This window comes from Papilio xuthus, unplaced genomic scaffold, assembly GCF_000836235.2.
Source record: "Papilio xuthus unplaced genomic scaffold, Pxut_1.1 DF826923.1, whole genome shotgun sequence".
Lineage (NCBI taxonomy): Eukaryota > Metazoa > Arthropoda > Insecta > Lepidoptera > Papilionidae > Papilio > Papilio xuthus.
Window position 1 is genome coordinate 6,221,533 of NW_013531726.1, and position 19,390 is coordinate 6,240,922.

The 19,390-nt window shown below is 33.8% G+C and overlaps 1 protein-coding gene across 1 annotated transcript; it reads left to right on the forward strand.

The window, feature by feature from the left end:
- The first annotated feature begins 1,979 nt into the window (after positions 1-1,979).
- Positions 1,980-3,944, forward strand: LOC106122453 (uncharacterized). Its single transcript, XM_013318412.1, has 4 exons — positions 1,980-2,025; positions 2,615-2,665; positions 3,214-3,338; positions 3,804-3,944. Exons 1-4 carry the CDS (start codon positions 1,983-1,985, stop codon positions 3,888-3,890), a joined length of 306 nt encoding a protein of 101 aa, XP_013173866.1. The 5' UTR covers positions 1,980-1,982; the 3' UTR covers positions 3,891-3,944.
- Positions 3,945-19,390: the final 15,446 nt, after the last annotated feature.

Genomic DNA, 19,390 nt, shown 5'->3' on the forward strand with positions numbered 1-19,390 from the left:
TTTTATCGACGGAGGAGAGGATGCACAGAAAAAAAATATCTTCCCTTTCCTTGCATACTCTCATCCGGAAAGTCCACTTCCACTTAGAAAGGATGGGTCTTTGCTTATAAAATAAAGGGTGGGAAGGAAAGAGGACTAAATTAGGCCTCCAGGACGCAAACCGTTTGTTTATTGCTAACCGGCTTGCCCTGGTTAGCAGTGAACAAAGCTTACATAACGTTAGCAGTAGTAATAAGGTATTTTTTCGAAGCTTATGCATGTTTATCTGAATCCAATGCACGACTATTGAGTATCGAGCGGCTGGGGCACGCACAACACGCAAACTTACAACGCTTCCTGGATATTTACCTTTTATTATCTGTATTAAGGCTTTGTATACAAGAAAATAATGTATTTTTTAATGTAAAAATTGTGTAGCGATACGAAATAATAAAAACTATTTATGTTGACGTAAAAGAAGACAGTTTGATTGGAAATACTCAAATCTTGGAGGTATTTCCCAAGCTAAATTATAATTAAAACCTGTTTATTTTAATCTACGATTTATATAACATTAGGTATATACTTAGCATAATATTTGTCAGGACAAACTTAAAGTGGCCCTTTTCTTTGACTTTTTCGTCGATTGATTTGTAATTAGACTTTATATCCTATTAAAGTTCTGGCAAACAATATCATTTTGCGTCATGTCAGTAAAGTATGATCGTTTGATGATTAGTGCCGCGTGGAGGCATTGAGATTGATGAATATAATAATTGTATCATTTGCGAGGGCGTGGTTAACACGTGACTAATCTTTTACTTTTGGTTAAAGCTTTGCAAATATGAATAAAATAACTGTCGCCCGCAACTCCTCTGTGCGTAATAAAAAAAATAGTAGCCTATGTGTTTTGCCAAACTGTGTTCTAGATCTATGCCAAATTATAGGTAGAGCCTGGCATGTTTTTTGATACCGCGCGGACGGAGTCGCGGTAGACAGCTAGTATATAAAGTTGGCAAAACAAAGCAGATTGTATTGGAAAAATTGTTTTCCGAGCGTATTAATGCAGCAACGCTCTCTTATCATTAATACAAGCCTCGTTACAAATTATCTATAATTTTATCTGGAGTTAGTAAACATAATCGATATAATATCAATATGTTTTGGTGGCTTCTTAATATGATAACGATTAAAATTGTTTTCGACCGTAAGGTGGAAGATCCAAAAATGTGCCGCTTTATTGGCGCGGCACTAAACTAAAGTGTCGACGTTTGTGTCCCCTCACTATTTATTCTGACACTAGACTTTGTAAAGAAAGCACGTCATTCGCGCCAAATTATTCTAATACTGTCTTAAACGACTTAAGTAGAATAAGACTAATACAATAGACATAGTACAAACTGTTTATACATTAAAGCGTATTTTGATTCATCCATACAATCTAATTATTATTATAAATGCAAATTTTTTGACGGTTGGGTGTTTGTTAGAAAGTATCTCCAGAACGGCTGCATGGATATCGCAAAAATTTGTCCTTCTAGACTATTTGCTACATCTGTGCTAAATTTAATCAAGATCCGTTTAATTATCTAGATACGTACGTAGTTTAAGACATTAATACAGGAATCAATTGGCGCGAATGACGTGCTTTCGTTACAATGTCCACTGTCAGAATGATTAGTGAGGGGAAAAAACGTCGACATTTTAATAAAAGCTAGTGTTGCCAGTACACAGGGACAGTGTCGCATTTTTTCCCCAACAGTAGTAACGAATATCGATCTATTCAAACTTTGCATTTATATAAGTAAGATTATATTTTTAATTATTTCTATAAACAAAGCGTGAAATAAAACCATAACTGTTTGGTCACGTCCTCCAAAAATTAGTACGAAATTTCGTTTCACCTATATAGAGAGATGTTGCTAAGGATTCTTGATATTCATGGTTAACAAGTTGCAAAGAATTTATTTTTACAAAAAAGTTTATAAAAGATCTAATTCAATATGAAATATTTATATTTATTAGCGGTAACTTTGCTTCTTCTTGGTAAGTTGTTTGTTTCAATTATTTGTATCTTGATATATATAATTCTAAATCCTATAATCTTCTGTGAGTGTGTATGTCACTGAACTTCTCTCAAACGACTGGACCGATTTAGATGAAATTTTTTGTGTGTGTTCAAGGGGATCTGGGAATGGTTTAGATTCACAATTTTCATCAAATATTAACTTCATATTAATTTATTTAAATTAAAGACGTGTAGACAGGACAACGTCTGTCGGGTCCGCTAGTAGGTATAATAAATTTGGATGGATTGGAGTATGTAATTGCGTTACTAAGATATAACGAAATATATTTTTTAATGTTTGTCTGTCCGTCCGCAAACACTCTTTTATGTTCTTATGGTGAAGGAAAACATCGTTATGTGAATCCTAGACATATCTGAGAAGAAATTGAAAGGTATAAATTATGTGAAATTAACCAATCCACCCTGGTCCAGCGTAGTTGACTATCGCCTAGTCACCCATAATTAGCATAGGCACCGAGACCTTCACTAGCGAAGTATAGTGAGCTGATGTTGATGATGATTTAATTTAATAATAAGCTCAGCTGACATTAATTTAATTCCTTTTAGATAATATGTTGATGACGTGTGAAGCAGATCGTGTCAAACGCAAACCTGCAGGTATGAATAACCAATCAAAAACTACTCAACCTACTTATAATATGAAATACGGAACAATATTATTTAAGAAAACATCCCATGCATTTAGTCCAGATAAATGAATCAAGGGCCAAACACGGACGATTGCTGTGCGTTCAGGCCGTACAAAAAAGTAGACAGTTGACTGCGTAAAGCAGTCCGTGTATGGCCTTTAATTTTTTTTTATAGTAATAATATTGATTTCGAGATTGAGAGCGTCGGTGGCTCAGGAGTCAAGCACTTGATTTGCAATCTGCAGGCCCTAAGATCGAATCCCGCCATGTACCAATGTGTCTTTCGATTTCCGATTTACATATGTACATTTATCCGACGTTCTTACGGTGAATGAAAACATCGTGATGCTGCACATATCTGAGAAGAAATTCAATGATATGTGTGAAGTTAACTTGCACTTGGCCAGCGTGGTTGATTTTGGCCTAATCACCTAATCACCAACTTAGGGTAGGCTCCGAGCCCCTCGGTTGGGACGTATAGTGAGCTGATGATGATGAATGTTGATTTTATTCTAGATCCACCAATGAACAAAGAGAGTTGTGAAATAATGTGCGGCTTAAATTGTACTCTAAAATGTTTTGGACAGTTATTCGATTTCTGTTGCAAATATTTAAAATCATCAACTAAGACAGGTTCCAGAGTAAGTTTTATAATACAGTTATTAAGTAAATGGTTCTGGTAACTTTAAGTTCTCCTAAGTTACGAATAAGTGAGATGACAACACAAAGACAAAAAAAATTATTTTTCTGTTATGTCGTATTATTTTAAGAGCGCCAATAGCCTAATTGTTAAGGGTACGGATTTCCGATCACGCGGTCGAAGGTTCGAATCCCGCTATTCGACAATTGTCGTTAACCATATTCTAACACAAGCCTGGAGCTTACTTGGAATGTTACAAGAAATATAAGTTAATTAACAAAAATTTGCTAATATTTTTTATGAAAAAAAATTGTTTATGTAATGTCTCGATAACTCGGTTGTTCAAATCTATAGCTCCGACTTGGTTTTGGCCTCGTGTGGTCACCACAATTAACAACTTGCTTAATTTATATTTATAACAATTTAAATACTTATATCTTAATTATAATTTAATTGTTATTTACAGAGAGTTCTTCTTCCTATTGATTTCGTGTCCATGACTCAATGGAAGAAGAGAGAAGCAAAATTGAGATGGACTAAATCGTTAGTCTAATCTAGATAGAATCCTAGACGCGACACGATGAAAAGTTATTTTAATAAAAAATCAACATGACTTTTTCCTGCATTTTTTTTCTTGTGTAACCTAAATTATGCCTTTCCACTCATTCAATGTCGGTCTTCGCTGCACAAAAATTGTACAAAAATCTATAATTAACACTATTTTTTATCAAATGTAGGTATTAATATGATCGTCGCGGTTGTAAATTCACTTGACGGCATCATGTCGTCCCATACTATGGCCGAGAGGGAAAAGAGGGGTTTAGTGGGTAGGTATGCTTCTATTCGGGGAGACAATCTCACAAAAATACCGTGTCTTCCCTGAAGCATGGAGTGTGCCTAATTTCCCTGCATTCCCATTTGAAAGAAAAAAGATAAAAAGGTATATATAATATATTTTCTAACAGATTAATTGGCGAAGAAAATCGATGTTTAAGTGTTTAAAATCATCTTCGTAATAAATGAATTATATCGTATCAAAATTAATAATTAATTTATATTTCTATTATAATATCACCATCAGCTTACTATACGTCCCCACCGAGGGTCTCGAAGCCTACCCTAAGTTAAGGGTGATTATATATAATATTTTCTATATTATAAACACAAAAAAAAGTTGAGGAAATTACGAACAACTTAACAACTTATTAATATACTGATGACAACGTGTTTATAATAAATAATTTAACATTAAAATAAATTAATGATTACATAAATTTCGTAACACAATTATTTATCAGCCTGTCGGGGGCTGGTACAGAAACTTTATCAGTTAATGGCATTAAAATAAACCGACAGACGGTCACTCCTGTGCCGCGTGTCTTACAAAGTCTACTCGTGTATGTCTACTTCCTTCCCGGAACGTTGCTGTTGATTTAACCGTGGGTTTTCACTGCTGAAACACGACACTAATTCTAGTCCTCTTTACCTGCTTATTCTGCTGGGGGTTCTGGATTTAGCGGGAGAGGGGAGTTGTTTACTTTGCATACTCTATATCCATAAAATATAATCATGGGAAAACATCTGTAACCTATTAACTTATTGTATATGTCCTATGGTTATTATTATTATAATATTATTATTATTTGTTATTGTAGCGGTATTAAATGGCCGATCTCACGTTCGATGCTTGTAAGTTCTATAAAAATATAGATTTTTAGTATTCCATAAACAACAAAATTATTATAGAAAAATAGCAAATTTATTCTTGCCAGCCTCAATAAATTGAAACCTTTTTCCGTAATTATAGCAAATAGCATTTCACCTGACCTAGTAGCATTACTCAGTTATCATGTCTGCAAATTTATTTATTTGGATTTTAATATCTTATCGTAGTAATAATGATTTATCATTAATAAGACTTGACCTCAATATTAAAAGCAGTAAAATTGACATAAATGCCGGATATCAAAAGAAAAAAATTGAAAGAAAAGAAAGAAATTATTCACTTTTTAAATAATTTAATATGTTTATTAACCGACTTCAAAAAGGAGGCTATCAATTCGTCTGTATGTTTTTGTTTTAATTTAAATTGTAGAAGTAACAAAATAAGTTTGAATAAAAGAGGTTGGCAACAAAAAGTTTTTAAGGCATATGGTTAAGAGTTTAACTGGCAAGTCACGTACCTACATATAATGGATATATTGGATCCAATCGGAAAGTATTCTACTAATTGGTTAAATAGGATTCGACCCGGATCTATAATATATGACGCACTAAAATTATTCCGTTCCCAAACTAACGTCATTTCGATAACCAAATGTTGTAATGGCTTAGTAAATAAAAAAATTGTGACAAGGACCTTCGCCTTTTATACGTTAACTTAAGACTATCAAATCCACTGTTACCTAATTAAAGCAATAATTAGTATTTAATGGATAAACTCATCCCCAAGATCTCAAGGAGTAGCTGTCTTATTCTAACAAGTACCACAGATAATATAACTCTCTGCAACTGTCGTTAAAAGTTATCATTCATTTATGTTATAGTAATTTCTACTTTTAAAGGCAAAAATCAATTTAATTTAAACCTCAATAATGTAAATTATGGAGCTGCCAATCGAAGATAAGTCGCAAGTTTGATTTAACTAAGGTGGCCAAAAGGTACAGATAATTTATTTGTATACAAGATCCTCTTTGCCTTGTGGTATAAAAAAAAGTGTATAGTGCAAGGCCGATAGTCTTCGGAACAGACAAGTCACAGACGTTTAGATAGCGTTATCTAAAACATTTTACGCGTAATTTAATCGAAAAACTATCGATAGAAATAAAAATATCGAAATCGTAATTAACTAGGCAGACATATTTTCATATTGTGTTCCAATTTGCGTTAACTTTCCATAAAGCCTTCTCACAGTTACTTGTGTTATTGTTATTTATTTGCATAAGTATCAATAATAACTTTGATACTGCAAATAAAGCAAATTAATATTAACTTATCGTTGGTTTCCGAGACCAAAATTCCTGTATTAAACATATACTTATATCTGTCAGAGATAAGAATATGTTTTATGCAGTGATGATAGTCTCCGAAACCAACGATAAGAGAGTTCCTTAATGTATTTTTGAAGCGTCAATAGCCTAATGGTTTAGGGTACGGATTTCCGATCACGAGGTCGGGGTTCGAATCCTGCCATTCGACTATTGTCGTTAACCATATCCTAGCACAAGCTTAGAGTTTAGTTGGAATGGTAAAAGAAATATTAGTGAATTTACGAAAAAAATCTGATAACATTTAAAAAAATAGTATGTAAAAGCTGTCCTCTACTGCTTAAGTAGCTAAAAGATTGTACGGCGTTAAATTTTGTAGAGTGATATCCACGTGTTCTACTTCACGTGATAGCTATATTTTTGTATCGAGCCCAATTTCGTAGCCGACGCGACGATAGCAATGTGTACATGACAATTGATAAGTCGTCGTAATCGTCTACGAAATTCTAGACGTGTGTTCTTATTAATTTCAAACACAAATATGCCATTAGCCTATACTGTTTCACTCGGGGGGGACAGTCTATTGGTGACAGAAATGTATCACATCTGTTTTTGGAGCTTTGAAACTGCAAAAATTCAAACATCAAGTAGTAATTTACTTAATTTGTACTTAACTTATTGTTTGCTTTGTAATCAAACCAAAACTAACCTAATAAAAATGAAGTTCTCTCCATTTTTTACGTCCTGGAAACATTGAATTAATTTTTACATGACGTCGCTGATAAAAGTCAATCACGACATTGTCATTTGCCCAGAAACAATGGAAACTTTCCCTAGTACGCGATTCTTGGTTATCATTGAGGTAAATACTCTAATAAACAGCCCCGGAGCTGACAATGCCAGACGGGCAAAGTACGACATTACCAGACGGAACGACCCACATCTACGTAAGTACTAAGCTCAGAGGAAACTTTAGTTGATTACAATTTTGACATATTAAATCAACTATTAGTGTACACACTATTCCAGTATAACAAGAAATAATTATACTTAACTATGATAAAAAGTTTCGGCAGCGAATGGTAATAAAGTTCGCGCTAGTCAGAATTCTTCTATAGTAGGTTATTATAAATTGAAAAGTCTAGATACATGGATGTTTGTTTGAAGGTATCTCCGGCACGAGTCAACGGATCTTGATAAAACACACACACACAGATGTAGAACATAGTATGGAAGAACACATATGTAAGCTTCTAATTAAGTTTTTTTTTAATTCCACGCAGAAAGTCGCTATAACTATCTAACATAAATCAAACTCCAAGAGAGTAGAAACGGTACAAAGTGTTTTAGATGAAGCTATTTAGTTCTATCTTTTTTTAGACATTATTAGTGAGAATCATTTGGCGCGAATGGCACGCTTTTGTTGCCAAGTCAAAAAAAAAAAATTAATAAGGCTAGTGTTGCGCCGATGCACTGGCACAGTGTCGGATTTTCTTCCTAACACTTCAAAGCTATAAAATAATAAGACCTAATTAAAACTATTTACGATAATCATATATTAAGATAGCGCGTGCTAATTATCTACTAGCAGACTAATTAGTGATTTTTATACCGTCCTTGTCGCATCTGACATCCTGACAGTTCACGTTTATCATAACCTCGTCTGCGGTGACGGTGACCAAGATGCGTATACCGGAACGTACAAGTCTCACAGACTCCCAGTACTTCGTATGACTTAATATATGAGCAGATTAACCCTTCACATCTTCAACTTGATTGCTTAAGAATTGTTCTCCGTATGGAAAAAGGCTTTAAGATGATGACGATATAAACAAGTAATAATTTTTATGATTGTAAATTGAACTTTGATATGGTAAATTCGATTTACTTTGAGTAGCGTTAATTACTTATAAAATGTTTAAAAAAAGTAAGATTCTGGTGTCTAATACAAAAACCTGACAGTTTGTAATTACATCATGTCGGGTTTTAAATTTAAAATAAAAAAGTGTATAATTACTAACCTCAAAATGTTAAGGAAATTATTATTTGGTAGTCTGAATGTCAGAAGAGACGGCGCAATTTTTTGCGGTTTTAAAAGACGGAAACAATTTTTAAATTACTTAGTTAATTTTTCTTTTTCCTTGCACAAAATATGCGGAAAAACATATTTGCATTGAAAAGTACAGAAGACAGGCAACAAAAATCATGTTAAATTGCTGAAAAACATAAAAATGAAAAAAAAAATTAAGACCAATATACTCTTTTATTTCGAACAAGATTATAACCAAGACAAATAGTACGCCCAGTTTTGTTACTATAGCTTTCAAACGACTCATATAAAGCCAGAAAGAAGTATGGTTCACCTACTGACAATTGCTACATGTGATTTGGTCGTGACAGGTTCAACGCCTGCCCGACAGTTTAGACTCGACGACAGTACATCAACGCAATCTCCATGCATAATAACGTCAAATATATTATGAGCCTCATTATGTAAGGTCTGTCAGCATTTTGCTAACGTATTTCGTAGCAAAATTGTTTGAGTACTCGCAAGAACAAACGTTACGAAAAGTTTTTATTGAAAACTACTTACGTAATTTGTACTGATACGTATTAGGTTAGGTATAAGTCCGAAATAAATCGAACGTCGTTTAATGTAAGAAAACTGACTTGCATTTTACATTTACACACTGACCTACTAATAAAATTTCACTATCTATACAAAGAGAACCTACGTATTCTTTCGCTACTTTTCGTGAACGAGAAAGGATGACAAAGGAAGTTTGTAAGGAATAAAGAAAACTGATTCACTGACTTGCATTTTCATTTGGTATAAATATATTCCATCAACTTTTTGTATTTAGTATACCTTAAATTGTCGCACAGAAATGTAGTACGTAAAATGTTTGTTTAACAATAAAAGTAGAATTATAATATAATGTCAGATTCAGTGCAAACTTTTCTCGCTCCTAGATCAAGAATGCCAATTAACCAAGAAGGAGTAAGATTATGGGAACAGTTTGAACACCAACAAATAGTAACTGATGTTAAGATAGACTTGAATGCAGACGAAATTAATACTAGAAAAACATTTCACGACAAATCAACAAGTACTAACCTATTAAATGCAGAAACTGAATTGGCAATAGACAAAAACACTATTATAAGCGATAAAGAAATAAGTCCTAAAGATGTCGTACTTAAAAATTGGAGGGAACGCAAACTTAGAACGAAGCACGAACTGGCTAGAAAAGCGGTTATTAATTCACTGAAAGAAAAATTTAGGGGTATACAGCGACAGACGAATTTGGATGCTTTCGAGAATAGTTATAAAGATTATAATCATAAAATTCCTAAGATTGTTATAGCCCAGGATGTCGAAGACATGTCAAATTTGAATGTAAATCGCGGGATTAGCTCACAAGAGAATTTGGACTATGTGGATGATAGTTTTAGGGTGGCATGTTGCGGTGTTGTTGGGGAGGTTGTAAGTCACGCGAGGAGGCTTCAGGGGCCAGGCGGTGCGCTGGCACAGTGCAGGCTGGCAGCTCGCGGCGGCAGGGCGACGGCGAAGGCGGGCGCGGAGGGCGGACTACGCGGGATACGGACGGAAGTTATGCCGGTAAGCCTTCAAGATACAGCTTTTTAAAGCAGCATCAGCTTTTGTAGCCAACTATTTTTAGACACATAATTACAATGCTTCACTTAATGATGCTTAATTCTGTGTAAAGCGCATTCTTTTAGGTGTCGTAATAAATTAGAATAAATAAAAATTAATAGATAGTACGTGTACTTATGGAAACATAAACATGACCTCTGTATATCTGATAGTAAACAAGTCGCACTAATGTAATCTTGCGCCTTCCTTTCCGGCTGCACCAGGATTTCCACATTCCCTATCTTAATGCAAAGTTCACAAGACAGTCTTAATCTACATCTAATCGTGGGTTTCTAAGACCAAAATCCCCGTTTACATATTTTTATCTCTGTTTTAACGTCGATAATGAGAGGGACGACGATATGACCTCTATAAATGGACTGGCTATAAGACGTGTTTTGTGCCTATTTGATTCTAGCCATTTTGGCGCTGATGGTAGGGGTTTGTTGTGGTGGCCTGGATTCGACCTAATAATATAAAAAGAAGGAACTGTCATGTAACATCAAGTAAAACCTGTAATTTCCAAGCAATCGACTATCCATTTGTAAAAATCAAAGTGTGGTAGGCATGTGTAGACAAAGGCTGATGATGATGATGTAATTCAAATACAAACACGACAAGACACGACATTCATTTAACAGCAACCCGGATTTATAATTGTTAATTAATTATTGATGTTGTCATTAATGATAAGTAAATGTTAATGAATAGTTATTAGGGAGAAATATATTTTTTTATCAATTGAGAATACAATTGACGGGTAAATAAATATTTGTGATACACAGCGTTGGTCACGTAGACCATTTAATATTAAAAACATTCCACAAACAATGTTTTGATTGAAAACATTTTCTCGTTTGTCTCCCAAAACTATATTCCATTATTAAGCTAATGCTTTTTTTATATCATAAGGTGGCAAACGAGCGAACGGCCACCTGAAATCGCTGAAATAGCGAAGTGACCGTTGCCCATAGACAATACGCAATTGCATATGCGTTGCCTACCTTAACCCTACCTTGATTCTCAATGTAGTTCAGGTAGGGTTACTCCTGGGTTTCTTGGAAATTGTGGGTTCTCAAGTTAAAGAAGAATTGTATTAGAAAAAAGTTTAGGAGTCTTTCTTTTAGTAGGATTAAACTTGACTGCGTAGAGCTCTATAAACTACAGATGAGACATTTAGGACAAGATAATCGACGACTTTTCTGTTCTTTTCAAAATTTTCCCTTTATCGTATTTTTCGCTTGAAAAACATTAATTATACTTCTTCTGGGTTTTTTTCTGTATGCTCAAGTAGTTATTAATAAGATTAATAATTTAAAAAATGTCTAATCTAGCTATAAACACAGTAAATATCATAATAGTTACAATAGTCTATTAGGTCAGGGGGTCATCGTAACTAGTGATGTTTTAGAATTGCCCAGATCCGGGAGCAAACATATATTTAAATATTATATAATGTAGTTCATTGACTGCATATCAATATAAAACAAAGTTCGAACGACATGTCTGTTTGAGAGTGATAAACTGAAAAACTACTTCAAAAGTTTAGTTACAGTTTTAACCAATAGATGGAGTGTTTCATAAGGATGTCAAAAATGTTTTTTTTATCTATGGTTCATCTCTTTTAATTTTAATTTAATAAACAAAATAACCTGACCTAACCTTACTTTTAAGATAAACATTATGAATTAAATACTAAGACATTTGCAAAACCTAACCTATCCGTGCGAAGACATGGGCTAGTTAGAAGCTTATGGAAAAATGTTGCGCACTTCAACATCTCGTGATTTAATTTAATTAAGTATTAATATAAAAAGAACTCTATTTTGTATAATTTTAGGGTATAATTTCGAAATATTTTACAACGCTCTTGATCATGAACTGAATGGTTGCATTTGATATGGCTCACGGATGCGCTGATATAATTATTTTAGTAATAGATAATTTTTATTGGAAACTAGCTGTCGCCCGCGACTCTGTCCGCGTGGATATATAATAATATTAGTAAGTTAAATAAAAAGCAACTCTTCAAGGCATAAATTCGAAAAAAAATGAATATATAGTATCCTATGTCCGTCTCCTGGCTCTAAGCTACCTCCTCATCAATTTTTCAGGCATATCGGTAAAGCCGTTCTTGAGTTATAAATAGTGTAACTAACACGACTTTCTTTTATATATGTAGATGTTGACGTTTTAATGTTTTTGGTGAAAAAAAAACATCGTAAAGTCCATAAGTATATGAGTGTAGGCCAAATTAGTATAAATATTGAAAATAATTTCTCCGCACAAGTTAAAACGAAAACATTCAAGATATGTGCGTTAAAATTCCTTAAGGCATTACGAGACAGATTGCTGCACGATACTATTTCTCTATTTCATGTAAATATTTTCAAACTTGTGAATATAAACAAAACTTATCTATGCCCAAAGAATGAGTCTTTGTAAGCATTAAAGTGATAAAGGAACAAGGAATAGATTATTAAAAAAATGTAAACATTACAATCTGTATTTAGACTAAAAAAAAGGCGGGATCTTCGTTCGGAACACAACCGCCACCCTTCAACGCCTAGCTGTCTTTTGGGTCCAGCTTTTTTTTTATCATAAGGTGGCCAACGAGCGAGCTGCCACCTGAAATCGCTGAAATAGCGAAGTGACCATTGCCCATAGACATACGCAATTGCATATGCGTTGCCTACCTTTAATCGACGGAGAAGAGGATGCACAGAATGAAAATATTTTCCCCTTCCATGTATCCTCTCATCCGGAAAGTCCACTTCCACTTCCCATCCTTTCCTTATGAGAAAAAGGGTGGGAAGGGAAAGAGGACTAAGTTAGGCCTCCGGGACGCACACTCATCAGACGAAACGCGGAATTGCTTCCACTTGACGCCTGTCTTCTGTGTGGTCGTGGTATTTCACCGAGCGAGCCGGGCCGATTCGTGCGAAGATGTTAAAGCGGGCTCTACCACTGTTAAAAACTCCATCATAATCTTGGGTTAAAGTCTGGAAGAACACCTAGGCTACTTTTTACTATTTTTTTATTAATTCCGTGTGAACGGAGTCACGGGCGACCGTGAATATAGATAAAATTAAAGGTATTTGTATAACTTGCTTTATCTCACCCCTTACCCACTAACACCGTCACCGATGTTTACAAGCGAGAGACGCGACAGTGAACTTATCTTGTAAACATTTTAACAGATAAAGTGTACAAATAACTCTAATCAATACGCTAAACGAGTGATTTTAACTCCACGCTATCTGAGGAAATAATTAAGCACGGGTTCGACGCGTGATGTTAAGGGCAAGTTGCGTTCAAATACAAAATGACAAATGAACAATTTTTTTCCCCAATTTTACTTGTAAATTGGTAGAGCAATGCCTCTTCTAACTGAATATTGGTAATGAGTGTCGGTTGCTCGGACGTCTCACTTGATTTGTAATCAGCATGTCCTGAGTTCGAATCCCGCCATGTACCAATCTTTATTTGGATATACATATGTACATTTATTTATCGTTGTTACGGTGTAAGTAAATATCGTGATGAAACCCGCATTGATTTGGCCATGGTTGACTGTGGCCTAGTCACCCCTAACTTAAGGTATGTTCCGACCTCCTCAGTGGGGACGTATAGGATGAATATGACCATTCCATTGTTGTCTTGACAGATTTAAAAGCATAAGGTGTCTTCAGTGCTAGTACTAGGTTCTATAATGTAGTTATTTTTTTCTTTCCTTCCTTCCAAAAAATCTGTATAGTTAGTTCTTTCTAAGACATTTAACGTTTACAACTTTGTGCCTCCAGGAAGTATTTCTATAATGACGTCATTATTACGGTTATTATTTGTTTGGAAATGTCTAACTCTATTGCATTGGTTATCGTTCTAAATAACATTTCTGTGTTATCTTTCTATTTATATTATTAAAGCATAGAGTTCTTTTTATCATTGAAAACAAAATTTCTCGTATAAACAAGAAATTCGTATAATCTTATTTAGGGATCTAATTTTTCATGTTAAATAACTCTAAATATTTGAATGTAATTTTTAAGTTTTTTCTTGAAAACTAAATGTATTTTTTCACGAGAGATGCAGAGTATCTAGTCCACAACACTTTTGCCTAAATAATATTTTAATTTATTTAGTAATTATTATTGTAGAGCTTTAAATAGCTCTATTAAGAGTACCTAGTTGCAAAATGCAGCCGCGATAGTCAGTGCAAAATAATGTCAAACAGAGGAAGTGCCACGACCTCATGTAATCAACATTTCGTCGAACTTATTTTGTATATCTACGATTTTGTTTGTCCAAATATATGCTAAAATCCATTCTTCTACTTCTGATTCACTTTCTGCTTCCTTTACTTTATGCATAACCCTGATATTTTTGACAAAAATCATAATAAATGCTCTTAGATTAACAACATATTTTGGTAGCGTTGGTAGTTTACATACGACGAATTGCTTAGCATATTTTGATTTTCGTAGTTAACATTCTTATTTCTTCATCTTTTTTTATTAAAATAGAGTTTTGAGAGCTTCCAGCTCTATGAGTTTAATATCGTATTTGTTTTTAAATTTTAGAGGCATTTTGAATGCTAGCCGGATACAATGACTTCTTTATCTAGTTCCTTGTCAATAAATGGCGACTATATTCGCAAATGGGACATATTAATTCTGGATTAAATGTATTAACTAAATAAAAAAGTGTCTAATTGTAAACATGGCACTTAATTGCACACCTCACGCGGACGCATCATGAGAGATATCGTACCAACCTTCGCTCCGCCACACGGAACTGACCTATGATAAGATGAGCCGACCCACCGTGAGGTTAACATGAAAAAAACGTGTTGTAAAATATAATGTTAAATTGCGGATGTTGATTTTAAGACAATATTTGGACCTTATTTATTACACAAAATGAGAAATAATTATATTATTAAATTGCTTTCAATCAAGTTTATTGACGTTTACGCTGCAACGAAGATTTTTTAGCATAAATTAAAGTAAAAATCCGATGTAAATATTAGTAACAGTTGACTGAAAGTTGAAATTATTTTTACTGAGTAAAGTTTTAAAAATCAATTTATCTATATAATCTGTATCGCGTGCTAACTCAAATAAAATTTCGTAAAAATCGTATTCGAAATGAATATCTCCTACTTTATTGCTGCGTTTAAAAGGCCTATAGAATATTATGGAGTCATTTTGTGAAATTAGAAAAAAATATGGCCAATTTTATCTTTGGTATGGAAAGTTATATTGTTTTATTAGATTGCTGGAAAAGATTCATTCCGAGTAATTTACCAAATCAATTTAATAGGACATGTTAATATATTTATGAGTCTTAAAGAGAAATCTTATTATATTTTAATTTATAGTAATTGTCAATTTATGAAAGAGATAAAACTAGCGAAAGATTTTTTCCAAGGAATACAACGTCAATTTTATGAGCCATTATATTTAGTATTAAACATATTTGCAATGCACGTTTGCATTTACACTTTCTTACTAGAATAACTACGGGTAATTAACTCTGCACTGTATAAACAAGAAAACATAAAGTCTGTTTTGTTCGCTTCCGTAGAAACCAATGAATTATGGTCGAAACTTTTAATTCAAGCAGCCTATCACTCGATTCACCATTTCGAATATTTGAGAACTCGATTACCGACCGATTGCCGACGAATCGAGACGGCGGTAAGCACCAGGTGGCACAATCGATATGGAGACGACTCCCTTTTTTTAAGGGTATACATTTTGCTAACGCCGAACGCAAACGCCCTGAAAACGTATTTTCGGCTTTATTATGCAGGCCTGAGGGTCGCTGGCAGTATAGACGTGCGTTTGACAGCTGTAAATCAATTTCGGCGGGTAAATCGCGAGCCAAGATGGCGGCTTTGACAGGTGACATAAAAAGTTATTTACGACAAGGAAGTTCGCGAGGTTGGGTAGTGGATGGGACATGCGAGAGTCACGAACCGCGGAAATGTACGGTTTTGAAGTATGTAATTTGTATTCATGACATATTTACAGCGCATCCGCATACCATGGATAATAATGTAAACATCAAATAGTTTTAAGAATTATGAACACGCAGCACTGAATATTTCCGAAATAAAATTAACTTTGATACAATTAACTCGGTAAACAAAATTAATTTCGGTTTACACTTGACACAAATGAGATTTTACTTTAACTCCATGGATAAATCACCATTCTTTCTTTCATTTTTCTTGTCATTTAAAAGCAAAGCCTTTCTCGGGAAAAATAATTGTTGAATTAGTTGTACTACACTCAATTTAAATTCAATTGTTATTGTTTTGGGCTGCATCTCATGTAGAATTTTCTCGCTAGCAATCTTGGGATACACATTAATGATATGTTTATCACAAACATGTTACATAACTCAGGTCACGCGGTAAGCGGCTGGTTATCATCGGTCAAGTCTAGCTAAAGCGAAAGCGACTATTCAAGCGTTTGATAATCACACGTCTTTTACGTTGTACATAATTGTAATAAGGTCTTTGATTTTGATACAAATGTTATCTTAAGTAACCGTCAGTTTCCATTGCTTTAAAATTAACACAGAAACATGCTTTTATCCCTCTCATTCATTGTTAAGAAACTGAGATAGCCAATTTTTGTGTACAGATAAATGTTTCCTCAAAGGAAACCAGTGCAACTGCAATATTGCTGCTGTTTTTATAACTCCGTACCTATATTTTTGTATTCACTTACAAAAAGGTTTTGTTCCTTACAACGTATAGCTCTACGTATGTGTAGCGTCGCGTAGAACGTTGTAGCAGCTAACAAATCCGTTGCTACGCTCCCTAATTTCCCTTTCACGAGCGACGTTTCCACATGGTCGTTTTAATAATCCGCCTTTATCATTTGGCATCGTAAATGATGAGCTTTTGTGACCCAGTTCCTTTCGTTCCCTGTCGTCACGCGACTCGGGAAGCAATAACCGTTATATAGGAATTTCGGCAAACTAATTTCAACTTTAATTGTGATGTAAATTTAGTGGTGCATAGATAAGAAACTTATTTTTTTTTGTTTGTGACTTATTGTTTATATTTTTCTATACTTTTATTTCTTAATTCATATTAATGTTTTAACACTTAGGAACTATTTTGTTAAAATGAACACTTTGTTTAAATTTCAAGGGTATGTTAAAAGTATTAAATTAATATAGATAAATTAGATATGAAATAAAGTGGAAAAAGCCGTAGATTACAATTCTGTGTGACCTAATATTTTGTAACGTATAAAAGATTAAAGGAATGTACCATTATCGCTGAATAATGGTACACGTACGCATTTCTTTAACTTCAGGATAAGCAGTTTTAAATTTGAATTAGAGATGCTCTTATATATTTTTAAATATTATTAATTAGAGTAAATTGGCGCGAAAGACGTGCTTTTGTACTTACGTTGCAAACCGAATGAATAGTGAGTTATGTCCCATAAACGTCGACATATAAGGCTAGTGTTGTGTCAATACACTCTCACATTTTCGGATTTTTTTCCTAACAATATCTATTTCATCGTGAATTTTTAATTCGACTTTGAAGGCAAGATAACTGATGTATACGGGCATATTAGAAGCTACTTATTTTCTACGCGGCTAAAGTCACGGGCGACCGCTTGTTGATAATAAAACTTGTGTCAATGACCGCGTTAAATGTAAAACATCTGATTAGTTCGAACTGTGTTGACGTCATGTATTTTTTCTATTATAAAATGAATATTTACTATATTCGCACAGAGGAGAAATATTTGATAAGGTTCGGACTTTAACTATAAACAACTCGCTTTGAACTTTGTCAACTTTAACAATGTTTATTGAATCACCAAGTATCTGTTGCTACTCGTTCTTAGGACATGTAAATAAAAAAAAAACAGTTTCTACGTAGTAATTCATTATGGTAATGATCCTTCTAAGGTTTTATTAACTCTATATATTTTACAGAATCATCTTATTAACATTATAAATGCGCACGTATGGATGTATGAATAGATGCTTGTTAGAAGGTATCTGCGTAACTGCTGAACGGATCTCGATGATATCAGGCATATAGTAAACATAGTCTAGAAGAACACATAGGCTACTAATTAAGTTTTTCTTTATACACGCGGATGGAGTCGGGCGACAGCCAGTCGTTAATACACGTTTCAAAGCGTAAATATAAATAGTCTCCAAACTTTGTAACATAACATTATTTTTTTATTAATACACTGACCACTTTTACTACGGCTTATTAATATATTTATCAAAGAAGGCGTAGTTTGTAAACCTTAGGAGTCTTTTTATCGCAGAAAATCGTGCACCTTATCGGTCAACGAACTTTCCGTAGTTACGCAGATGTAAATAAGATTACGATATCTTTGCATTTGCATATTTCATTTAAGAAACGATGTCGAAAAATTATTAGCCTATGTCACATACATCTATGCCAAATTTCAGCAGGATCAGTTCAGCCATTCCGGAGGTATCTTCAAACAAACATCGATCCATACATCCATCCATCCATCTAAACATTCGTATTTATAACATTAGTAAGAAGTAAGATAGTAAGATTAGTTAGTATGAGTAAAAAAAATCCATTTTATTTTAATATACTACGTTATCAGTTCCTAAAGCATTATAAAGGGGGAGTCCAGTCAAGCGAAACGTATGTATCACCCTAAAGGTGCATTAAAATCAAAAATACTACCAGTATATCAACCCCTCTCAATGGCACCACACACTTTTTACTTTTTAGTGCAACATGACAAGAAAAAATACGCGCAATTCATCGATTATACAACCTGCTGCTATAATCATTGTGGCAGGCGTTCATTTAACTACGTGTATTGGTTTGAAATGAATGCGTGAAATGTACATAGGAAACGTGTATTTTAGATCGATTTCAGGTAAGATACTTTTAAGTATTTTTACAATTCAGTCTTCTGTCTTTATTAAATTATTTCTTTCCAATATCTCAGTGTTACACATTTAAGTGACGGTTGGCAATTACGATGTATTTAGGCATATGTTTGAAATTATTTTTATGTTTTGAATTAAGACGTAATTTAAGTCTCTGATATTTGCTTTTTTTTTTTATTTATTTACTTGACCAACACCACTCTATTTCTACTGATTATGTTGCTAGGATACGGATTATCAATACAAAATAGAACGAACGACGCCGTGTGGTGGCCGATTGTGAGTCATTGTTATCACTTGCGATCTTTTTTTCTTTATAATTATTTGTATTTTTAGTTTTTCAAGGGCAGCCAATTACAAATCGCGTACTATAAAATATATTAATTAAAATCATTGGTTAATTAAATATGCATAATTCACAAAATTATACGATCATGGGTGCTATAAATGGTGTAAGATAGGTTTGTTATAGAGTTC